The sequence below is a fragment of the Chenopodium album genome, chromosome 20, assembly GCF_948465745.1.
Source record: "Chenopodium album chromosome 20, dcCheAlbu1.1, whole genome shotgun sequence".
NCBI lineage: Eukaryota > Viridiplantae > Streptophyta > Magnoliopsida > Caryophyllales > Amaranthaceae > Chenopodium > Chenopodium album.
Genome location: NC_137853.1, coordinates 35,359,328 through 35,385,185, shown reverse-complemented (window position 1 = coordinate 35,385,185; position 25,858 = coordinate 35,359,328). Strand labels below are relative to the sequence as shown.

Here is a 25,858-nt window from a genome sequence, read left to right as displayed (position 1 = left end):
CAAATTAATTTTAGATACATCTACCTTAATGATTGTTTCAACTTTTAGTGAATGGATAACTATGCAAGGCTTTTATGGGTCCAATAATTACTCATCTTGTAGGCATGCCACTATGCTCACTAATTGAGATCAACAACCTCATAATATAATGTTGTAGGATGCCATTATGCCCACTAATTGAGAACAACAACCTGATAATGTAATCAATTTGGATTAAAATTGATTATACTAAAAGAGATCAACAACCTCAAAATATAAATCATTTGGTTGATAATCGATTTTATCTCATGAGATTTAAGGGATATTGCGGAATAAGGGCCTATGTCGCACTAGTCAAGTCGTCATCAAGTTGAGAAAGTTTACTTTACAGGCCCCGAAAGTTTACATCCCAAAGTCATATGAATAAGGATTGTTGTTGCCACTTATGCTGATAAAATGTTCAACACACTCCTCTTTTATCAATTTGAGACATTCAGTTTTATTGCTTGGAAAGATTTTCTTCAACAACCAGTTATTACAAGTCTAGCTTGTCAATATTATTAAAGAAAAGAACTAAAAAGATTAACAAATTCAGTTAATACGAATTAAAGTCTTGAGACCCTAGGGGATACATCTTAGGGTCATATAATGACGTTTGGAACCATATATGACCCTTATATGTTGCCATAAATGTTCGTGGTAGGCTTGAGGTCACGATATCGGTGTAAGTTTGGAACGGGTAAATTGACTGTTTAAAGGCATATTGGATGGTTCTACCCACTCAATTGGACTCCCGGAGGGTATTAGGAACCATGGTAAACATCTCGGCAATTTTTATTTCCGGGCGAAAAAAGGTCAAAAAATTCCAAAATTAAAGGCTATAATCCACGCTTTTTGAGGAATTTTGAGGTTACGGGGCCCGGTGGCGAAAAGTCTTGAGACCCTAAGGGATACATCTTAGGGTCATATAATGACGTTTGGAACCATATATGACCCTTATATGTTGCCATAAATGTCCGTGGTAGGCTTGAGGTCACGATATCGGTGCAAGTTTGGAACGGGTAAATTGACTGTTTAAAGGCATATTGGATGGTTCCACCCACTCAATTGGACTCCCGGAGGATATTAGGAACCATGGTAAACATTTTTGTAAAAAAAAAATGGCCAAACATACAAAGTTTGTTGAGTAAAGACTAAACATGACTAAAATTTATGGACTTTGCATTGTTTTTTATTCATTATTCAATTCCTGCTAGCTGGACCAAAGTTGAGGGATTTTCATGTATTCCAAGTATTAATTCCATATAATTATCCTTTCTAATTACCCAACCCACTCAATAATAATGTATCCCTGTCTAAACACAACCACAATAGTCACCTCCACCACCACACCACCGCCACTATCATATTAAACAAGCATTACATTTCATTATTTAATAAGAAATACGGTTGGCTTAAGATAAATGAACAACGTAATAGCCAGTTCAGTACTGTATAAATAATCGTAAACTAGTATTGAGGGGGTAGTTAATAGATTTCAGTACAAAAATTGATTAGATAATTGTGACAACTAAAGTGAGACAATAAACTAAATATCCCAAACTTTATGACATAAATCAATTAAATCAGGACAACTTCGATGAGTTATTTGATACATGATTTATGATAATGTCGTATGTGCTTAAGTCACAGATTGCCTAATATTTTATTTATTTTTATTAAAGAGTCCTAAGTCTTGTGCAATGACTCAAATGAGGGCTAAAGCCAAGACTGAGCATTATATAAATAATGCAATCACAGAAAATAAAAATGGGATATTTAGTCAATCACTCAGGGCATCCATAATAGAACAAACCTTTAAGAGGTTTGTTCACTTGACACGTCATCATTACACAATCCTCTGTCCCATTTTTCATGTTCCATTTGTGTTCCACTTAATATCATTGGTTAAAATAATTACAAGGTCCCACTTCTCAAATTTTAAAAGGCAAATAAATATTTTAAGAACCAATCATATATAGCGGAACACCAGTGGGACACAAATTATGGGACATATGATTTTCTCCCACCCACTATCAATACAACTCATTATATTTATCCCTACAACTTTTTTTCCTTAAAAAAAAGGAAAAAGATTCACATTTTTGCCAAGTAAGCCACACAAACTGGTTTGTGTTTACAAACCCCTCCTTCACAAACCTCAACTCAACAATACAAAACTCTCTAAATTGTTCCCACAAACCTCTCCACAAACCTCTTATTGCTATTGCCCTCAATCATATAAAGATTGTATAAGACGTTACACATTAAGAAAGAGGGGAAAACCAGGCAAAGGTGATACAAAAGCCATGGCAGAAAAAAACTCAGTGAAGCTACATGGAATGTGGGCAAGTCCTTATGTTATGAGAGTCAAACTTGCCCTTAAATTTAAGGGCGTAAAGTACGAGTACATAGAGGAAGATCTACAAAACAAAAGTGAGTTGCTCTTACAGTATAACCCTGTGCATAAGAAAATGCCTGTTCTTGTGCACAATGGTCTACCCATTGCGGAATCAACGATCATCCTCGAGTATATTGATGAGACTTGGACTCATCCCCCTCCGAGCAACCTTTTAAGTTTATGAGTTGAAAACCTTTGATGAAGTCGCCCTTTTTCCTTTCGTTTGTGCGTCCCGCATCTCCTCCCTAGGGATCCTTACGAAAGGGCCAAACTACGTTTTTGGGCTGCCTATTTCCAGCCGGTAAGCACTTACCCTTTCTTTGTTTGATATGGCTTAATGATTTTTTAAATTTTAATGGGGTCAATTGATCTCACAAAGTCAGTTTGAGTATCCATTACTCATGCCTTTAGATTATAAACTCTTAGGGCTTGTTCACATTTACTTAATTTCAGTTCAGTTCAGCTTCTAATTTTCTTCTCTCATAAAATATTCATTTCAACTCAATTCAGTCCAGTTCAGCTCCAGTCAGAAATTAAATTATAACACCAAAAAACAAATTAGGTTATTATTAGGCCGTATTGAAAATTGTTCTTTTTACATAGAAAATTATTGAAATTGTTCTTTCTACATACAAAACTAACTAGTTTACAATTGTTATCTATATTAACGAATTGATATATAATTAGTACTTATGTAGTAACTATGTGATACGAGTAGGTATTCGACGTAATGCGCAAGGCGCTTATAACAGAAGGTGAAACACAACAAAGAGCGCTAAATGAGTTGCTACAAAAATTGGATGTGGTTGAGGAAGGAATAAATGAGATATTCCCAAATGGTGTTGTTCCATCATACTCGCATGATGTGAAGCCTGGATACTTAGATATAGTGTTCTATTCGCGTTTCGGAACCCACGAAGTTGCAAGTGAAATCTTCGGTGTTAAGTTTTTAACACCGGAGAGGTACCCGCTGTTGATATCATGGATTGAGGCATTGAAACAAGTTCCTGAATTCCTAGAAGTCACTCCATCAAAGGCTAAGCTTTTGGAGTTTTATCAGTATTTTAGAAAGAATTTGTAACCCCAAAGGTGTAAATGGAGCTTAGTATGCTACGAATCTTGAGTTTCTGTACTATATTGTATTCTTCATTATTGTACAATTGTAATTGCTACCTTCAATTCATGTTCTTTATAATAAGTATTTTGGAACATGTATGTGCATCAGTGTATGTGATTGATATGGGGTTATGTCATTTTAAATTCATAGCTCATATACTTTTGAGTTTGTGAACCAAATACTATTACAATAATAGTACTTATTGGCTGAGTTTATATCATTCTAAATTAATGTTTATGGTATGTGATTATATATAGTATACAAGGTAAAATATTATTGTATGAAATTACGTGCCTTCTTGATATACTTCCTCCGTTCTTTTTTACTTGACCCGCTTTGACTTTTACACTATTCACCACCCCCTCATTTACCCGTCTTTATGAATAATATAATATGTAAGGAAAAACATATTCATGTGGGATCTTTTTGAATTTGTCTCAATAAGTACTATCATAATATATATCTTTTATATTTTTTTATTTAAAAAGAATTAAAGTTATTGATCGTTAAAGTATTGCATCGACAAGCGTGATAAAAGATCAGGTCAAGTAAAAAAGAATAGAAGAAGTATGTTGTATCACTCAATAAAAGTATCAATTCATTTACAATAATTTACTTAATAAGTACTCCGTACTTTATATGTATCAATTTGCCTGATTTCAATTCTCATCGTATATTATACTCAAATTGCATGGTCAAAATAGAGGAAAAATTGTCACAATCGGCATTTGGTAAGTCTTGCAAGCTATTCTATAAGCCAGAAACTCACCTTAAATAAGTGTACGTAACATCGTCTTATCTAATCCTTGTTGATAAATTATTAACTTCGGTGCAAATTTTACAGAAAAATAAGTTCAAACCTCTTTTTTTAAATTAATTATCTTGAAAAAGAAGCACATTTGATGTCAATTTCTTGATCATAACGAAATACTTTCTACCACATAGTCCACATTATATTATTAGCTTCATTAGTCATTTCTAGAGAAGGTTTCTTGTGTATGTAATAAAATAACTTAACTAATTCCAATTTGTAACTAATCTAGGTTTCAAGAGATTGACTTTATTTTTATATATGTAATTCAAAGTCTTAAGATGTAAGGACATTGACAAGGCTAAAGCATTATATAAGTCTAGATGATCAATCTCACATCTCCGGACCCAAGGCCCCTTCATCCGACTGCTGCCCTCGTCTCCGCTCCCAGCGCTTAGGCCATGGGGGAAGAGAGCTCGGTGCAGCTACACGGAATGTGGGCAAGCCCTTATGCACTTTGGGTGAAATATGCCCTTGAAGTTAAGGGGATAGAATATGATTACAAAGAAGAGAATTTAGGAGATAAAAGTGAGCTACTATTGCAATATAATCCTGTCTATAAAAAAAGTGCCTGTACTTGTGCATAATGGGCTACCAATTGTGGAGTCCATGATCATCCTTGAATATATTGATGAGACTTGGGCTGATCCCCCACATCTCTTGCCTAAGGATCCTTTTTTACGGGCCAAATATCGCTTTTGGGCCGCCTACTTCCAAATGGTAAGAAAAATCTCCCTATCTTGCTATTTTTTGTTTCATCCTGTGTTACTAATGTACTTCCTTCATTCTTTGAATAATCACAATATTTTTCTTGTCATTGTTGTTATTACCTCTAGGCTTATTATCTGATATCAACAAACTTTTGTTTATATCAACTTGTATTTACTCATATTCAATAAATGACCATATGATATTCAAGTCGAACATATGGGTAATTTTCCATTTAGCAACAAGCTTTACTAATATGTGAAGTACTCTGCATATAATAAATAGTACACACCGTTTTATTAATTATTTAATTAATCAAGAGTCTACTAAACTTTATTACAAACATTCAGTTGTCGATTAAAGTGGAGTACTAAAATTAAAGACACATGATTTATTCTACAAGCTCATGTATTTAATTTCTTATGCATAAATCACAATAGGTTTAAATCAAGGGTAATGACATATGTAGCCTTTAGGGCTATGTATAAGCATTAAATACACTTTTCAAAATAGAATTAAGTTGGAAATTCATGACAAAATTACGCTCAGATCGGTGTAATTAATGTTAATCTTTCCTCAATCTTTCCTTTTTGAGCTTCTTAGGGCTATGTTTATCATTTTCCTTAAATCAATTACTAAAATTGATAATGATCAATTACGCCTTTGTTTGGAGGTAACTCTGACGCATGGCATGAAGAAGCTCAATGACCTTAGCCTTTGGAGGCGTTACGTCTTGAACTTGAGGAACCTCTTTCAGTGCATCAATCCAAGATGACAAGAACGGGTACCTTTCTGCATTGAAAGGCCTAAACCCAAAGAACTCTTCCGCAACATCAGAGCTTCCTAACAGGGAATACAACACTATGTCCAAGTATCCTGGTTTCGCATCCTCGAAAGATGGACACCCATTAGGGAATAGCTCAGCCTTGATTAATTCTTCAGCCACGTCCATCTTGTTCATCATGTCTTCTGATGGTTTATCTTCTGTTATCAGCGCTTTACCCAATATCTCTGCAATCTGTTAGTAAGATTGATGATATAAAGTTTGATGTATATATATGTTCCTTGATATATATTTACAAATTGGTTTTGTTCATTGATACTAGAGCTTAAGTAACAGAAGATCAATGAAGAGGGAAGGAGCTAACCTGTTGTAAATACGCGGCCCAAAATCGATGTTTGGCCTTTAAATAAGGATCCTTAGGCAGGAGATGAGGGGGTTCAGGCCAAGCCTCATCAATATATTCGAGGATGATGATTGACTCTGTAACGGGTAGACCATTGTGCACAAGAACAGGGACTTTCTTATGCACAGGGTTATATTGTAAGAGTAACTCACTTTTGTTTTGTAAATCTTCCTCTATATACTCATACTCTATTCCCTTAATTTTAAGGGCAAGTTTGGCTCGCAAGGCAAAAGGACTTGCCCACATTCCATGTAGCTTCACTGAGCTCGTCTTTTCCGCCATTGATTTCAATTCGTGTTACCTTCGCTTGCTATTGCTCTCTTTATCAAGATATAACATCTAATAATCACTATATATACTGTTCGTTCTTGTATTTAGCCTTTAATTAACAAGACTTGGTCTTACAGGTTAACATCTTAGGTCAATTCAATATATTAGCTAAAGATTGACTATAAGTCAACTTTGTACAGCAATAAAACTCCAATCACAACACTCCACTTGAAAAGATTTGCAGCAAAAAATACTCCAATTAGAATATTCCATTTAAAAAGATTTAATTTGTAAGAACGAGTCTTAGGGTCTGTTCACATTTACTTAACTGAGCTGAACTGAACTGATTGGAGCTGAACTGAACTGAGCTAAAATGAATATTTTATGAGAGAAGACAAATTAGGAGCTGAACTGATTAGAGCTGAACTGAAATGATTGAAGTTGAAGTGAACTGAACTGAAATTAAGCTGATGTGAACAGTACAAGCCCTTAGTATGAGAGATGATCCGTGGAGACATTCTAAAGGAAGTAAATACTGCATTTGCTAGTACATAACAAGAGATATAAAAGTAATTTCACGTACACATATGCAAATATATATTCTCAATTTAAACTAGTATCATTGAGGGATTAAATAATACCATTAAATATTCAATGTACTATATGCGCATTGATCAGTAGTAGTAAGTAAATAGTTCTATTGGTTCACCTCGGTGCATATTTCAATTTTATGGAAAGGAATTCTAAACTTCCACTTTCTAGTTTCTAATTCTCTTTTTTTATTTTTGTCCTCCCACAGTTTATCAAATCATCAATACTATATACTAAACTAATCACCAAGAACATTATAGAATTACACGTGTTACGTTTACATTAAAAAATTTCTCTCCAAAAACTTTTTATTTTTTTTAATTATTTTCCTTAGAAAATAAAAAGATAATTGATGAAAAAAATAAAATAAACAACCTTTTTCAAAAAGAAAAAAAATGAATATATAGCCTAAATAATACAAGTAGAACAATAACAAAAAATTTAAATAAATAATATATTAAAAATATACACAATTTATAAACAAATACAAACTTATAATAATTTACAAATAAAATCTTTTTCCTGTGAATATCCGAGCGTTGTCGGGCAAAGAACTAGTCTCATTCTAATTTTCAAAATCTCTCTATCACCCAAACATTATAACAATCTCAAAACTAAAAATAAAAAAATAATTAAAAAATATATAATAAATTAAAAAAATATCTTATTTACAACTTTTTTTTATTCAAAATTTCTATTATAATCAATTAATAATCTTCAAAATCCTTTATTTTTCAAAATTAACTTATTTTAGTTGTTAAATCTTTAATTTTAAGATGGAATTGATGATTAAATGGTTGTTTATCTTCCAAACTGGGTATTTAGTTTATTGAATTGATGATTAAATGGCCCTATTTGTAAAGTTACATAGAGCCCCATAAGCAATACATCGTCGTAGCCCCATCACTGAATTGGGCAATTATTGGATCACCATATCGTTCATGAGCTTTAGTCATTAATTTAACCTTTGGTTGAATTGGTCCTTTAAAGCTGTATCAAGAGTCAGCATAATACAAAGGTTAGGTTCAAATCTATAAGAGGGCTCATACCGTATCCACATTTCAAGCGTTAAGAGCTCTCATATTATGTGTGGTGATATATATATATATATATATATATATATATATATATATATATATATATATATATATATATATATATATATATATATATATATATATATACATCCATCCTTAAAAAATGACCTAACAAACTTTAGTGTAAGGGTCTGTTCACATTTACTTAATTTCAGTTCAGTTCAGCTCTTAATTTCCCTCTCACATAAAATATTCATTTCAGCTCAATTCAGTTCAGTTCAGTTCAGTTCCAATCAGTTCAGTTCAGTTCAGTTCAGCTCTAATCAGTTCAGTTCAGTTCAGTTCAGCTCAGTTCAGTAAATATGAACAGGCCCTAAGTGGAGTCGACATGTAATTAATAAAAGGACATCAAGAGAGTAAGAGATAACTCAAGTGGTTATTAGAGCTTTCTTCTTGATTTCAAGATCTTGAGATCGATTCTCATCCCGACCTTGTGGCTCTCTAAACACCAGAAAAAAAAAAAAAAAAAAAAATAATGGGACATCAAACTTACTTGTAACTTCATTAAATTGTGCTTCTCCTATATTCCTTACTACGAAATAGAGAAGTTATAGGACTATAATTACTTCTTTTTTTTTTTTTTCCGAAGATAGGACTATAATTACTTGATTTCACTATAAGTACCAATTTAGAATTCTAAAGGATGCATGTTATTAGAGGTTGAGAAATTCTCCAACAAAATATATTTCAAACTAACTAATTTAGTAGTGCTCAACACTTTAAGTTCATTGATTAATCAATAGTCTAGAAAACCTTTATTACAAACATTCAGTTGTCTAGCTATTACAATACTCAAATTAAGGACACATAATTTATTCTCCAAGCTCACTACTCATGTACTTAATCCCTTAAACATTATAAATCACAATAGTTTTCAACCAATTACGAAAATTGATCGATAATGATCAATAATTACGCCTTTGTTTGGAGGTTACTCGCTCTGATCTGTCGTCTAGCGCGAAGAAGCTCAATGACCTTAGCCTTTGGAGGCGTTACTTGTTTAACTTGAGGAACCACTTTCAATGCCTTAATCCAAGATGCCAAAAATGGGTACCTTTCTTCAGTGAAAGGACTAAACCCAAAGAGCTCTTCCGCAATATAATCAAAGCTTCCTAATAGGGAGTACAACACTATGTCCAAGTATCCGGGTTTCGCATCCTCGAAAGATGGACACCCATTAGGGAATAGCTCACCCTTGATCAATTCTTCTGCCATGTCCATCTTGTTCCGGTACTCGTTCGTCATGTCTTCTGATGGGTTGCCTTCCTTTTGTAGCACTTTACCCAATTCCTCTGCCACCTGCACATACCATATCGTAATACCGTACTCCCTTTATCCAAATCATATCAGTTGTCTCGTAATTAAGGATATGACATGATTTTATTAACGGATTATGTGTTGACTCAACATATTGAATAATAGGAAAGATTAAGAAAAATCAATTTTAGCCCTTGTAGGATTGAATGGACCTCCTAGGACTAAAAAGAGATCCAATTCTCATTTTTCAACCAAGACAACCCAAACCTTAAGTAATAAAATTGAACATAGTTTGATACATGTTCCTTGATATTGTTTAATAAACTAGACAGTTACAAATTGTTTTCATTTATACAAGCTAAGAAAAACAAGTTGTGGTAAAGATCAAAGAGTGATCGAAGGGCTAACCTGTTGTAAATACGCGGCCCAAAATCGATGTTTGGCCCTTAGATAAGGATCCTTAGGCAGAAGATACGGGGGATCGGTCCAAGTCTCATCAATATACTCAAGGATGATCATAGACTCTGCAATGGGTAGACCATTGTGCACAAGAACAGGCACTTTCTTGTGCACAGGGTTATATTGCAACAACAACTCACTCTTATTTTGTAGATCTTCCTCAATGTACTCATACTCTATGCCTTTAATTTTAAGGGCAAGTTGGACTCTCATAACATAGGGACTTGCCCAAATTCCATGTAGCTTCACTGAGCTCTGTTCCGCCATCGATTTCGTGTCTCTTTTGCCTGGTCTTGCTCTCTTTCTCAAAGTAGAACATCTAATAAGGATTATATCTTTATATAATAATGTTTAGTCTTGGATTAACAAGACTTAGAAATTTAAAAATAAAAATTAAGAAAAAGAACAAAATAAAAGGTTAACTTCATTAGCTCAATTCAAAACATTAGCAAAAGCTTCGGTGTAGTCAACTTTGTACAACAATAATAGTATAAAACTCCAATCACAACACTCCACTTAAAAAGATTTGCAAGAACAGTTGTTGGGGCCTTTGAATATTCATACAAAGCAATCAATTTATTACTTAATATTAATCGTTGACTATTATTCTTTTTAAACCGAGGAAGTGGTAATGTGGTATATTTCCTTAGAAAAAAAGTCAAATATTGGCTCACCTCTGTGTGATGGTGTATATTTGTTGAGCTTATGAGCAAACTCATATGTGAGTGAAAGTATTGTCCCACATTAATCGAGTGAAAGTAAAAGGTGTTGAGATGGGTATCCCACATTGAATAAGAGAGAAAAATTTTTCCACTTAGGCTTCGTTTGGTAGGGCTTAAAACATTTTCACTGAAAAGTGTTTTCCTATTTTACATTATTTGGTTTGGTGTAAAACATTAAAATGTAAATTTGAGGTGCTCTATGTACTCAAACTCTATTCCCTTAAATTTTAGCCCAAATTTAAGATGAATGAATCTGTCTTGAAGAGAACAAACATTCCCTCATATGAAAATCTACCTGACAATTAAGTTGTTATATGATCGATTTAGTATCACTAAGGGCCTGTTCTCATTGACTGAACTCAGCTGAACTGAACTGAACTGAACTGAACAGAACTGAAATGAATATTTTATAAGAGAAGGAAATTAGGAGCTGAACTGAACTGAGCTGAGCTGAACTGAACTCAGCTGAACTGAACTGAATTTCAACGTAAGAGAACAGGTCCTAAGCTAGCTCATATCAAGATCTACAATTGTGATATTTCATGTGGGATTTTTCCACTTATGTTCCAAGCTAGAGCATTAAGCCATTAACCTAAACCCTAGAGCATATGAAGTATAACTATATGATGTAGACGGAAATTGATCACGAGCAAATTGTAAAAAAGGGGGGAAGTCTGTCAGAATACCGTATGATCCTCCAATCGGCCAGATCATAGAGGCCGTAAATCATCACCCAGACTTGGTTTTTTGTCTCCTTAGTGACCAAGGATACAAAGGTACGACCTATAGAAATGATCCTACACAAGTGTGGTCGTATCCTTCATATTGTATACGGTTATTAAAATATTGTTTTTTTCTTAGTTTCACGACCAATGTGGGACTCTTTTTTACCTTTTTTTTTTTATTGTAATACTATGTAATATAATACGCTTTTTATATTTGATTAGTTGTGACATAGTGTGTGTTGTGTGATACCCTTATATTGTAAAGTTTCTTTATTGAGATTACTAGTGAAATTAATTGAATTAACGTATCTTGATTATAGTTAAAAAGTGCAACTATGTTTGATTTTTAAGAATTTAGCTGTGTGTATCATGCTCCAAAAAACCACAAAATACTACTCGCTTAAGAATTTAGCTGTGTATCCGTCAACAAAGCCACACTTAGTACATTCTTATCCCTCCTTGACCAATCACACTGAAATGTTGAAAACAAACTAATTACATCTGATCATACTCGATATCTTAAGTTAACATGCCAATTTTGATTCTTATACTAATGGCCTGTGGCCAATTAGTCAATAGATTTTATTAGTTCAAAACTTCAAATAACACTATCAATACTAAAACTCGCATCCGTGTTATATTTTGAGAGTGAAGGAGTGGTAAAATTCTGAAGAAAGAATGTATGTAAAATTTAATTATAGACCTGTTCATTAAGCTAAGTATGTAAGGTCTACTGTGATTATGTATGTGTGGCAGTGTAGGTATCTTAAGTATGTATATGGGTTATAATTTCTTGACCTAAAGTTTTCATATCCAATTTTTCAACTTACATACTATTTCGTATAAGAATTAAGTGGAGTTTGTGGATAACATAATCAAGGTAGTAGATAATTTTGAAAGTAAAAGTTACACGCCATGAACACAAATAATGAAGGGAGTATTTAGTTTTCCATTACAATCTTAACGGGTGTTATCCTAATCGAGTGTAAGTAAAGTGAGTATTAACCCTGATAGAATCATAAATAGTTTTGTATAAATCACTAAACTTAATAATGATCATTTATCCCTTTAATTGGAGATAGTTCTTCCTCATAGCATGAAGAATCTCAATGACCTTAACCCTTGATGGAGTCGCGTCTTTAACTTGAGGAACTTCACTGAGTGCCTTTGTCCAAGACGCCAAGAACGGGTACCTTTCTGCAGTGATATGCTTAAAGCCATAGAACTCTTCGACGACATCAAAGGTTCCTAAGAAAGAATACAAGACTATGTCCAAGTATCCGGGATTCGTATCTTGGAAAGATGGACAGCCATTAGGGAATAACTCAGCCTTGATCAATTCTTCGGCCATATCCATCTTCATCCAATACTCGTTCATATGGAAGGGAAAAAAGGAGGCAACTATTGGTACGTTAAACCTCAATGCATGTTTGTCAAACTCACATGTGAGTGAAAGTGTTGTTCCACATTAATCAAATGAAAGTAAAGTAAATATTAAGACGGATATCTAAAATTAAAAAATAAAATAAAAAAAATTAAAAAAAAAAAAAAAAGAAGAAGAAGAAGAAGAAAATTTTTGTCATAAAATGGACATTTGTGACGACTGACGAGTGCAGCCTAGATCCGTTTAACAACATAAAAGTCAAATACCATGTTGCATGTATAAATTGAGAAATAGAATAACTGTAGTTCAAATAAAAAAAAATAAAAAAACATATTCTTTTATTTATTAATGAAAAAATAAAAAATAAAATAAAAAAAGAATTATAGTGAAAAGAACATCATCTTCCACCTTATAAAAGAAAATACAATTTAGAGAAATAATACAATACAAAAACCCAATCAAATTATAAATTCATTAATTAATCCTTATTTAGGGCATGTTCTATTAGCTTAATTTTAGTTCACCTTCAATCAGTTCAGTTTCTAATTTCCATTTTTCATACTCTCTCCGTGTTTTTTATAAGTGTTACAGTTTAATCGGCACATAATTTTAGACAATTTAATTGACTTAAATAAAATAAGAGATAAGTAGGGTAGTTGGAGTGTTGAAAATTTGTAAAAGAAAGATAATTAGGTTAGTAGTTTACTAAAAAGTAACAAATGTGAGAGAAAAGATATAATAAAAAAAGTAGTAGTGGGTTTGGATGGAGACCATGAGAGGAAAGAAATATATAATATTTTAATATAGCTTTTTGCAAAAAAAAAAAAAAAAAAAAAAAAAAAAAAAAAAAAAAAAAAAGGTGTAACACTTATTAAAATACGGCTAGATTTAATAAATGTAACACTTATCCAAACACGGAGGGAGTAAACAACTCATTTCACCTCTATTCAGTTTAGTTCAGATTCAATCAAACCCTTAAACAATAATAGTTTTATATCAATCACTTAACTTGATAGTGCTCATGAAGAATCTCAATGAGCTTAACCCTTGATGGAGTCGCGTCTTTAACTTCAGGAACTTCACTGAGTGCCTTTGTCCAAGACGCCAAGAACGGATACCTTTCTGCAGTGATATGCTTAAAGCCATAGAACTCTTCAAAAACGTCGAAGGTTCCTAAAAAGGAATATAAAACTATGTCCAAGTATCCGGGTTTCGCATCTTGGAAAGGTGGGCAGCCATTTGGGAATAAATCAGCCTTGATGAATTCTTCGGCCATATCCATCTTCTTCCAGTACTCGTTCTTCTCAGCCTCTGTGGGTTTACTTCTTGTTATCACTGGTTTGCTTAATATATCCATTACCTGATCATACCATCCAATGTTTTATTGTCAATTTTCTAATAATTACTACCTTTGTTACATATAATAATTGACGCGTCAAACTTGTCACATTTGCTAATGTACTAGTTTAACTGTATACTACCTCGGTAAATTATTAATGAAATGCGCATATTCTTAGGTACACACTCATGTGCCTAGAAATAGGTGTAACAACAGCACAATATGAACATTAGATTTTCAAAAAATGAACATAGGTATAAAAAAATACGAGCATTAGCTTTTCCGAAAGTGAACATAGGCATAAAAATGTGTAATTTTCGATTTCTTATGTGGTGACTTTGTGGTTAACTTCGATTGATTAGGTTATACGTAGTATATGATTTTTTTAATTCTAATGAATTGAATTTTATCTGATTTTCTGCATTTTTTTTATCAATGAACATAATCATGCAAAATATGAACATATGCATAGGTTCCCTTAAATGTGAACATTAGTTTTTCAGAAAGTGAACATAGGAATAAAAAATATGAACTTATGCATTTCAGAAAGTGAACATAACATTTCAAAATATGAACGTAAGCATTGGTTTTCTTAAAGTGAATATAATCATTTTAAAAGTGAACATATACGTAAAAAAAATATGAACATAAACTTTTAAGAAAGACAACATATGCATAAACAAATTTAATTAATATTTCATTAATAACACATATTTAATTACATTATGAATATTTGAAATTATATATGAACATATAAAATATTATTATGAATATAATGCAATTAATTCTGAACATAAAAATTTAAAGAAATAAAAAATAATATGATTATGAAACATATGCATTATAAGTATTAAAAAATTTACGTGTTCATTTTGTAGAACGTAGTGTTGATTTTGACGGATCGCGAATATCTTATTAATTTGGGCCTTCCCATATTGCACCTATCTTAAGTACATAAGGATACACCTAAGACCAATTGAATAAAATGTACCTGCCAAATACGAGTCTAGGCCGCACCCACAAACTAGGAGAGAGGGTCCACTATACAAGTCCAAAGGAGATTCCATCCCAAAATTATATGACAATACAAGGAGTAGCCCCTTAACCTTATAAATTGATTAATTCTCTCTTCTTCAACCAATGTGGGACACTTACCATGTGATAATATTTGGGAGGTCTATTCTTCAACACTCCCCCTCACATGTAAGGTCCCTTTTATCTTTTGTCTGTAACATACTTCCTCTGTTCTTTTTTACTTGACCTGTTTCTTTTATCACGTTTGTCAATGCAAAACTTTAATGGTCAATAACTTTAATTCTCCATAATTAAAAAATATAAAAGTTATATATTATGATAATACTTATTGAGACGAATTCAAAATGATCCAACATAAATATGTTTTTCCTTACATATTATTCACAAAACACGGTCAAAAGAGGGTCAAGTAAAAAAGAACGGAGGAAGTATACCTTTATATTTATAATAGTAAACCAACTACGTAACTCATCCACAACAAGTGATCTAAAAGTGCCAATGAGAATATCATGCTATAGTCTTTCTACTTTCTACTCCCTCCATCTCATAACAAAGTAAATTCAAATACATAAATGAGGGCACCCCAGGCAATCAACTTGATTGACAATATTTCATCAATCAGTTGCTTATGTGGGCCCCCTTGCCAGATAAATTAATTTATTCTACTAGAAAAGAGTGTAAATTAGTGTCATATCAACCCTTTAGGAAAAGTCTTTCATCCACGACGGCATTATGAACTGCCATAGGTGGTGGTACCGTGGAGGAAGAAGTGGTTTCTGGTGTTAAATAAGGGTTTCGAATTAGGGAAAACTTGGAAAGCTATGTCTGAGTTCTGGTTTTGGTGTTAGATTAGCGTTAGCCCAACATTTGCCGAGTTATGACTACGCTGACAATAGTACCCCTACTATTATAACTATAAAGACGACATTGCCCCCTAATTTACACAAGCTGTAAATTAGCCTGATGAACATGAATTTTCATACATAAATTCAATGAAAAGTCGGAAACATATACCATCAAGTACTATTGTGAACACAATATTAGGTAACAAAAGATCAAAAGGGGCTTACCTGTTGTAAGTACGCAGCCCAAAATCGATGTTTGGCCCTAAGGTAGGGATCCTTAGGGAGGAGATGCGGGGGTTCAGGCCAAGTCTCATCAATATACTCGAGGATGATCGATGATTCCACAACGGGTAGACCATTGTGCACAAGAACAGGCACTTTCTTATGCACAGGGTTGTATTGCAAGAACAACTCACTTTTGTTTGCTAAATCCTCTTCTATGTATTCAAAATCTATGCCCTTAATATTAAGGGCAAGTTTAGCTCTTAAAACATAAGGACTTGCCCACGTTCCATGTAGCTTTACCGAACTCTCTTCCTCCATTATGAGTTTTGTGAATGGGTGTCTTTTTTTTTTCTTCTTTCTCTCCTAATTCCAAATTAAATTCTAGTGGATGTGTTATATATAAAGGTTTTTGTAACCTTCATATTTTTTTGTAACCTTCATATTTGACCATTGTTCAGGAAAGAAATGCCAATTGGTTTAAATCTTCTATCAATTCAAAGTACTAGCCATTCTATTGGATGTGTGGTAAAGGTTTTAGGTAACCTTCATTTTTGACAATTCTTCAGAAAAAGAAATTTAATTGGTTGAAATCTTATCCCAATTCAATTCAAAGTATTATTGATTTATGGTTAACAAATTAAGATCCCATGCATTGTATTATATATATACTTACGCTAATTTCACCTAATATTCTAACAACAAATATATTTTAGGATTTTTTTTTTTTAAAATCACCAACTACACTTCTCGTTTTAGTAATACAATCGGAGAGGTATGCGTGTATCATATAATAAATTAGAAGGAAAATAAAAATATTAACCAATGCTCGTGTGAAACTAATAATACAGATAAAATATTTATTAAAAGCATGATAAAGATAGAAAAAAAAAACATAATGTAGTACACAAAAATAAAAAAATCTATTAATTAAGAAAACAAATCAATTTCAAATATAATATTGTTTGTTGTACATATTCCATATTAATGTACTCCCTCTGTCCCAAAAAAAACGACCCATTTGGGTTGATTACGCGGGTATTAAGGAAGTTCAGTAAAAAGAAGTAAAAGTATATTGAAAAGATAAATTTACATGGGGTTTGTAAAAAAATAGAGAGAGAAAGTAGTAAAATAACATGGAAAATCAAATGTTTATACAGGAAAGCTAATTTTGCACAAATATTGTAGCAAATTGGTGAGTGTTTTAATGCAAATGGGTCATTCTTTTTGGGACAAAGTTTTGACCAAATGGGTCGTTCTTTTTGGGACGGAGGGAGTAGTACACAAAGTTTCATATGTGGCTGGCCACACTGTATGACCAGCCACGATATAATTTATTTTTTTTAACTTTTAGTTTTTCTTCTCTCTCTTCTCTATCTCCTCTTTCTCTCTCCTCTTTTAATTTCTTCTTCTCTAGTTAGCTTAGCCACCCATATCACCCCCTTCACCAAGCTATCTCCTCTTTTAAAAAGATTTGGTAGAGCAGTAGTTGGGGGTATAATTTGAATATTCATAGAAAGTGATCAATCTATTATGGAGTACTGTAGTTATTTAACACTATTAATATTACTCATTGACTATTATTCTTTTTAAACCGAGGAAGTGGTAATGTGGTATATTTCCTAAAAGTAGCTTAGGGGTTCTAACACGCGCTATATGGTTAGCCGTTTGAGAAGAATAATTACAATTGTATGCTTATTAATGTTTTATGACGATTTATATGTTATATTGTTGTAATTATTTGCAAAGATGACTCAAATTATATTGTTGTTTATGATTAAAGTTTACACATTACTCAAATTACATACTCTAACTAAGCTACTACAAAACTACAAGTATTTTGCAACTTTTAAATAATTCAATAATGTAAATATTATTTATTAGTAAAAATTAATATTGAAAAAAAAAAAAAAAAACTATTACCATTCCACGGTAGGATATATACTTTACTATGCTACGACAAAACTTTGGAAGATGTAAAAAAAAAAATTAAAAATAGGAAATTTTACATTAAACCACCTTTTATAACACTTTAATTGCAAGAAACCACCTTATAAAAAAGTTTTCGCAAAAACACACCTTAATCGTAAAATTTTTTGCAATCACACACCTTTTCCCGGAAAATACCCATTGACTTGGTTTTCAGGGGTTGACTCGACCATGAGATGCCCTAAAACCGCTAACCCTCCCTTTTCCCCATCCACCCACTTCCAGTGGCCGGCGACCACCTCCCTCCTTCGTCGCCGACGACCTCATCCCCTCCCTTTCCCAATTCCCGTCCTTAAACCCAACCCTCAAGCCCTAAACCCAATTCTCGTACCTTCGTGAAGTGCAACATCCATGGCGGTTGACGAACAACAGAGTTTGGGTCTGGGCAATAAATCGAACGACGACGCTTTGTGGACGGCGCTTTAGGAAAGTGGGTAGTGGTGGTGGTGGATCTTGGGTTCGGGTAGTGAGAGTGAAGAAAGTGATGGTGGTTAGGTGGAAGAGGAGGAGAGAGAATTCGTGGGTTGGGGGAAAGGGAAGGGAGCAAGAACGCCGGCGCTAGGGTAGGGAGGTGGTCGCCTTCGCCGGCAGTGGGGTGGGGAATTTGGTTGGCCGCCGGAAAAGGGAGGGTTAGTGGTTTTAGGGTGTCACGTGCGAGGCAAGTGGTCGAGTCAACCCCGGAATACAAGGTCAATGGGTATTTTCCGGGAAAAGGTGTGTGATTGCAAAAAAAATTACGATTAAGGTGTGTTTTTGTGAAAAAATTTTTATAAGGTGGTTTCCTGCAATTAAAGGGTTATAAAAGGTGGTTTGATGCAAAATTTCCTTAAAAATAAAAAAACTTTGGAAGGAAAAAAAAACCATTACCATTCCACGACAGGAAATATGCTCTAACTAAGCTACTACTGTACAAAACTACAAGTATTCTAAACATCTAAATAATTTAATAATGTAATGTAATACCCCGTATTTTTATACGTATTTTATTTAAAGTATGTATTTTATAAAATATTTAAATAGCTATAATTATTTTAATTAAAGCATTTTAATTAATATTATTATAAAAGAAAAGTTTATTTAATTATTTTTTATTTAAAAGTTGGGGTTTTATTTTAAGAAAGTTTAATTTTTAACAAGTTTTATTTGGGAAGGGATTAGGAAAACTAAAAGAGGAAATTTTAGGGTAAAAGGGTTGGTAGAGAAGGGGTATAAATATCCCACTTATGAGGCAAATCAACTTTGCCTAGAGTGGAGAAAACCCAAGGTAAGCTTCTCCCCTTTTCTCCTTACTTTTCTTTCTTTTTTTCTTCCTCTTCCCCTTCCCCTATTCACGGCCGGCCACCACCACCACCACACACGTGGCCGGACCACCACCGCACACCACCGCGCGCCACCAGCACACGGCCAGCAGCCGCGGCGGCAGGCGGCAGCAGCCCAGCCACGCCGTGGTGGCTGCTGCCGTGAGTAGCTCTCGAAAAAAAAAATTTAATCTTTCTTCCTCTATTTTAATCCATGCTTAGATCTAATTATAAATTATGAGTTTTGGGATTAATTTTGATATTTGAATGTTGTAATTATATTAATAAATTTTCAGATTTAGTTTTTAATTAAAAAGCCCCAATTTTTGAAACCCTAGGTTCTTGATTTATGAAATTATGAAAGTATATGATGTATTAATGGTTAGATCTTCAATTTAAGTGCTTTAAGATCAAATTACAGCAAGTTTTAATTAGAAATAAAGTGCAGGAATTTTATGTAGAACCCTAAATATTATGTTTTTAAAGGAAATTTAAATTACCCATTAAGGGGGACTTAATTATGGTGTTTTAAATGTAATTTCAGCTTATTCTAATTAATTTATGAGGGGTTTTAAAATAGTATATATTGCTGGAAATTTGTTTAGAGTGGACTTTAATACTCTATTATAATTTTAATGTGTAGGAGACTTTGAAGTGAGCAATTTTTACTAGTCGTGGCGATTTTAAGATCATATTCAAGGTACGTTCGCGTACTTAGCATATTTTGATGATGTAGAATCATGCTAGGCTTAATTTCAATCAATTACAAGTAGTATCATGCTAAGGTTCACGTATTGAATTGTGAATTATTGGTGTTGGTGATTGAATTGTGAAGCATGAATTATTTGTGATAATTTATGGATTGGAAATTATATTTTGGCATGAGTATATGGACTACATATTTATTTATGGCATGATAGAGAGCATGTTTAATTAAACTAATTGTTTAATATGTTTAGAATATTGAAAAGGAATTTTATTATAGTCCATATAATTTTTATTGATGCATTAAGCATGAGGAATGAGCTATATAAGTGTCTATGTACACAAGGAATAAATAGTATGTTGGTGCCTTTGTGCACTTAAGGTGTTTTTAACACCGAGGGATAGGATTGTTGGCGCTTTATGCGTTTAAGGTGTCTTTGACACTGAGGTAGAATTAAAAAGGGTTCAACATTAAATATTATGTGGTCATTAAATATTCAAGAATTAAATTGGTATGTTTGAGTGATTGAATTATTATTGATGATTGAATTGTTATGCTTTGAGAGTCATCACCAAGTCTAATAATATGTAAATAACGTAAAGTGAAAGAGATTACGCACCAAAACTCTTGGAACGTATATACCTTGAGTATGAACAATGGGGAGTGTTATGGGGTTTTATATTTAACCATAACTTCTAATGGAGTACAGGACGCTGTATATTCCTTTTTATTATTATTATGCGCTGGAATTCCGCCACCAATGTGTGGCATAGGTGTTGCTGGCACGGTTAGCTCCCGTGTCAGTTAACCTCAATTTATTGAGGGAGGTTTAGGAGGAAACTCTTTCGATGCGTAATCAACGCTAAATGAATTATTTAGTGTCCAATTAAAGTGTCTCGTTGATTGTTGTGTGTGTTTGTAAACAGGTGCAATGAGGTAAGTATGTGTGGTGTTAGGAGTTGCATGTTAGTGTGCTTATTTACGCTTTTGTACTCAGCTTTGCTGATTGTGTGTGTTGTTTGTGTTTGGCTATGTCTTTATCTTGGCCCTACGATGATCCATTTTAATGGAGAGTAGTGGGGGCAAGTAGAGATACTCTTTTCAGGTATTGAGGCATGTTCATGATGGGGCATGAGTGAAGAGGGAATCATGCTAGTTTCCATTAGGATGTGTAGTAATTATGCTTTGGATGTTTTATTTTATTACTTGTTGGACTAACACAATTATTTGATTGTTCGGTTTCGAATAAGGGCCCTAAGGGGTTCCAAGTTGTAGTGGATTTTATTTAACTTTGGTTTTGTTGATTTACAACTTTACTTTCGTTAGTTTGGTTTTTAAATTGTGTTATTTATTTAGTTTTGGCTTTCAAGTCTTCCGCTGTGTATCTTTGATAGTTGCCTTAGCCGTTTTCACGGTGGCGGTAATGTCTTAGATATTCCTAAAACGTATTTTAAAAAGGGGAAAGTGTATTTTAAAGGAAAGGAATTTCTAGGGTGTTACATGTAAATAGTACGGAGTACGGAGTATTTATCAATACAAATTAATATAAGAAGAAAAAAAAATCCTATTATCATTCCACATAAACTAATCTAGTTAGGTACTAATATCTTCTTACCTTTTTTTTTAATTGGGGGCAAACTGGTAAACAAACATTTTGATGGATATAGTTGTCTTCACACTATTCATAAGAGAATTTTCAAACTTTTTATAAGGTAATAATATTTATGGAAAAAAGGAGGCAACTATTGCTATGGTAAATCTTAGTGCATGTATGTTGAGGTTGTTGAGCCCATGAGCAAACTCACATGTGAGTGAAAATGTTATCACACATTAATTGAATGAAAGTAAAGTGAATATTAAGATGTATATCCCACATTGAAAAAAAGAAGAAAATTTTTGTCATAATTTAAAATGGGCATTTGTGACGAGTGCGGCCTAAATCCGTTTCTTAGGCGCAGCCCTTGTATAAGACTTGTGAGGCGAAGACCTTATACAAGGGACATTGCAAGTTGCAACGACCCAAAACATCACCAAAGAGGGCAGAGGGAATAGTTGAGCAAATCTATTAGTTCAATGTCTACAAACAAAACTATCAATATTAATTCATAATATTCATGAAGAACAAAAGAGTGGTACAAAGCTAAAGACTCTTGATGAAAAGTACCTAGTAGTAGCTAGTACTATTAACTAGTTTGCTTTGAAACAAAAAATTCATATGGCGTTAAATCATCACCCAGACTTGGTTTTTTGTCTCCTTAGTGACCAAGGATACAAAGATACGACCTATAGAAGTGATCCTACACAAGTGTGGTCGTACCCTTTAGATTGTATTCGGTATTTACTAAAATATTATTTTTTATTTAGTTTCGTGGTCAATGTGGGACTCTTTATTACCTTTTAATTTATAATGATCTACTCCATAAGTCCATATTATAATATGATTATTCTTATAGAACTAGTATTTGATTAGTAATAACATTGTATGCGTTGTCCATATTATAAAAATAATGTGATTATTTTTATTTTCATTGTAAGTGGTTTTCATGGATAACATAATCAAGATGGTGGATAATTTTGAAAGTCAAAGTTACACACTTACACGCCATGAACACAATGGAGGGAGTTTTCATTACAATCTTGATTAATATGTGTTGTTCTACATTAATCGAGTGAAATTAAAGTAAGTATGAAAATATGTATCCCACATTCAATAAAGATAAAATTGTATTCATTTAAGGCTAAAAGACCACTCCCCTCAACCTCTCATAGAGTCATAGCTTGATTTTGAGTGGAAATCTTCTTGGATTTAAAATTAAGTAGACATTCGTGACCAATGCGGCCTAGCCCCATTTAACAATAGGAAAATCAAATACCATTTTACATGTATATATTGAGAAATAAGTCAACTATAGTTCAAGTCCAAAAGCACATGTTCATTTATTTATTAATAAAAATTTTCCACCTTATCAAACAAAAAATATGCAAATTCAGATAAATAATGCACTAAAAAAAACTCAAAAAAATTGTGAAATTGACAATGAATTGAAACCTGATTAACCCTGATAGAATCATAAATAGTTTTGTATAAATCACTAAACTTAATAATGATCATTTATCCCTTTAATTGGAGATAGTTCTTCCTCATAGCACGAAGAATCTCAATGACCTTAACCCTTGATGGAGTCGCGTCTTTAACTTGAGGAACTTCACTGAGTGCCTTTGTCCAAGACGCCAAGAACGGGTACCTTTCTGCAGTGATATGCTTAAAGCCATAGAACTCTTCGACGACATCATAGGTTCCTAAGAAAGAATACAGGACTATGTCTAAGTATCCTGGTTTCGTATCTTGGAAAGATGGACAGCCATTTGGGAATAACTCGGCTTTGATCAATGCTTCGGCCATATCCATCTTCTTCCAGTACTCGTTCATCTCATCTTCTGTAGGTTTACCTCCGTTTGTCATCGTTTTGCTTAATATCATCATTATCTGATCATACCATACAATTAAATTTGTCAGATATTTAATACATATTCCCTCTGTCCAAAATTACTCGTCTCTTATTTCTCAAAATTAACAATATTAAATTATTAATAAATTATGAGTTACTTTGCATTTAGGAATAAGTAAGGGGGCGTTTGGTTCAAACTTCAAACAATGGTATGGGTTTGGAATGAGGAATGAAACCCGAGTGGTATGGGGTTGGAACTTGATACTTGATTCATGTGTTTGGTTTTTATCTAGGAATGATAGTTTTCCTTTTAATTTTAAACCTAAAGGTATGGATATGAGCCATACCCACCTCCCCCTTTGGGTTTCAAAAATCCATACCTTGAGGGTTTGAGGTATGGGTTTGAAAAATGAAATTTCAAGAAACAAATACAAGGTATGGGTTTTGGTCATTCTAAACCCATACCTTATACCTAATATGCTTGAACCAAACACCCCCTAAGTGATCCAACTCTTGATCATGAATGAATTAAATATGAGACATACCAGCAAACATTTAACTATTAATGAAATGTACTCTGTAACAAACGAGAAAATTCAAGTTTATCAATATGATAAACAAAATTTGTTTATCAAATGGCAAAATTGTAAATAAATTAACAACTTTTTATTAAATATGGATCCCACTGTTGTTGATATATTTACAAAAATGTCATGATGACTAGGTATTTATGTTGTTTTATTTACCATTTTGTCATTTGATAAATAAATTTTGTTTATCAAATTGATTAACTAGGGCTTTCTCGTAACAAACATAGAATCATTTTCCTTAATAAATGAAAACCAATTTAACTACGTACTATGAATGAATTGTTGTGACCATACGTACCAAGTACTACGGTGAGCACAATACTCAAGTTACAGAAGATCATCAAAGAGTAAGGGGATTACCTCTTGTAAGTACGCAGCCCAAAATCGATGTTTGGCCCTAAGGTAGGGATCCTTAGGGAGGAGATGCGGGGGATCAGCCCAAGTCTCATCAATATACTCGAGGATGATCATTGATTCCGCAACGGGCAGACCATTGTGCACAAGAACAGGCACTTTCTTATGCACAGGGTTGTATTGCAACACCAACTCACTTTTGTTTGCTAAATCCTCTTCTATGTACTCAAAGTCTATGCCCTTAATATTAAGGGCAAGTTTGGCTCTTAAAACATATGGACTTGCCCACATTCCATGTAACTTTACCGAACTCTTTTCCTCCATTATGAGTATTTTGTGTGAATGTGCGTCTTTCTTCTCCTTTAATTTCTCTCCTAATTCCAAATTAAATTCTAGTGGATGTGTTATATATAAAGGTTTTTGTAACCTTCACATTTTTTGTAACCTTCATATTTGACCATTCTCAAGGAAAGAAATGCCAATTGGTTAAAATCTTCTTTCAATTCAAAGTATTAGCCATTCTAGTGGATGTGTGGTAAAGGTTTTGTGTAACCTTCATTTTTGACAATTCTTAAGAAAAAGAAATTTTAATTGGTTGAAATCTTATCCCAATTCAATTCAAAGTTTTATTGACTGATTTATGGGTAACCAAATTAAGATCATGTACATTGTATTACACTTCCTCCGTTTCTTTATTGTTGTAACACTACTCTAAAATGAAAATGTCGCAATAGTTGCAACACATCATAAAAGGGTGGTTTTTTTATAGTGAAAACTGTACTATTACCTTTATTAAAAGCACATGACCCACTTGATTATACTCTTGACAACCTATTAACCCCATTTTAAGCGTATTATATCATGTGAGTTCCACTTTTCTTAAATATCGTAATAAAATGTGTGTTGCAACTATAAAAAACGGAGGAAGTATACTTTTACTAAAATCTCCTTCTATTCTAACAACAAATATATTTTAGAATTTTTTTGCAATCAGCAATTTTTCTTCTCGTTTAAGTAATAAGGACTAATATTCACCAACAGTTAATACTTGTGAATTTTACCGTAATCCATGTAGCAAAACATAAGAACTTGTCCATAATCCATGTAGCTTTATTAAACTCTCTTCCTCCATTACAACTATGGCTCAGATGTGTGTCTTTCTTCCTCTTTCTCGCCCAATTCAATTTCTAGAAGATGTATTATAAAGGTTTTAGGAAAGAAATTCAACTAGGTTAACATCTTCTCTCGAATAAAAGTATCAGCTAAGCTTGACCATAGTCAACT

At 33.1% G+C, this 25,858-nt stretch overlaps 5 protein-coding genes and 1 pseudogene across 5 annotated transcripts; 1 reads left to right on the top strand and 5 right to left on the bottom strand.

Annotated features, from left to right (window-relative positions):
* Window positions 1-3,149: 3,149 nt before the first annotated feature.
* Window positions 3,150-3,500, top strand: LOC145597107 (glutathione S-transferase U9-like). Its single transcript, XM_081653277.1, has one exon. It carries the CDS (start codon window positions 3,150-3,152, stop codon window positions 3,498-3,500), a length of 351 nt encoding a protein of 116 aa, XP_081509403.1.
* A 1,855-nt stretch (window positions 3,501-5,355) lies between these two features.
* LOC145598474 (glutathione S-transferase U9-like) lies at window positions 5,356-6,556 on the bottom strand. Its single transcript, XM_081654837.1, has 2 exons — window positions 6,204-6,556; window positions 5,356-6,073 (listed from the first exon to the last, which is right to left on the bottom strand). The coding sequence occupies exons 1-2, from the start codon at window positions 6,522-6,524 to the stop codon at window positions 5,711-5,713; spliced, it is 684 nt and encodes a 227-aa protein (XP_081510963.1). The 5' UTR covers window positions 6,525-6,556; the 3' UTR covers window positions 5,356-5,710.
* A 2,344-nt stretch (window positions 6,557-8,900) lies between these two features.
* On the bottom strand, window positions 8,901-10,386 carry LOC145597709 (glutathione S-transferase U9-like). The gene is made up of 2 exons (XM_081653945.1): window positions 9,866-10,386; window positions 8,901-9,499 (listed from the first exon to the last, which is right to left on the bottom strand). Exons 1-2 carry the CDS (start codon window positions 10,181-10,183, stop codon window positions 9,113-9,115), a joined length of 705 nt encoding a protein of 234 aa, XP_081510071.1. The 5' UTR covers window positions 10,184-10,386; the 3' UTR covers window positions 8,901-9,112.
* Window positions 10,387-11,309: 923 nt separating this feature from the next.
* Window positions 11,310-11,453, bottom strand: LOC145599991 (small nucleolar RNA U3; annotated as a pseudogene).
* A 2,248-nt stretch (window positions 11,454-13,701) lies between these two features.
* On the bottom strand, window positions 13,702-16,570 carry LOC145598727 (glutathione S-transferase U9-like). The gene is made up of 2 exons (XM_081655112.1): window positions 16,192-16,570; window positions 13,702-14,107 (listed from the first exon to the last, which is right to left on the bottom strand). Exons 1-2 carry the CDS (start codon window positions 16,507-16,509, stop codon window positions 13,748-13,750), a joined length of 678 nt encoding a protein of 225 aa, XP_081511238.1. The 5' UTR covers window positions 16,510-16,570; the 3' UTR covers window positions 13,702-13,747.
* A 6,621-nt stretch (window positions 16,571-23,191) lies between these two features.
* LOC145598632 (glutathione S-transferase U9-like) lies at window positions 23,192-25,031 on the bottom strand. Its single transcript, XM_081655009.1, has 2 exons — window positions 24,581-25,031; window positions 23,192-23,668 (listed from the first exon to the last, which is right to left on the bottom strand). Exons 1-2 carry the CDS (start codon window positions 24,896-24,898, stop codon window positions 23,294-23,296), a joined length of 693 nt encoding a protein of 230 aa, XP_081511135.1. The 5' UTR covers window positions 24,899-25,031; the 3' UTR covers window positions 23,192-23,293.
* Between the last annotated feature and the right edge of the window lie 827 nt (window positions 25,032-25,858).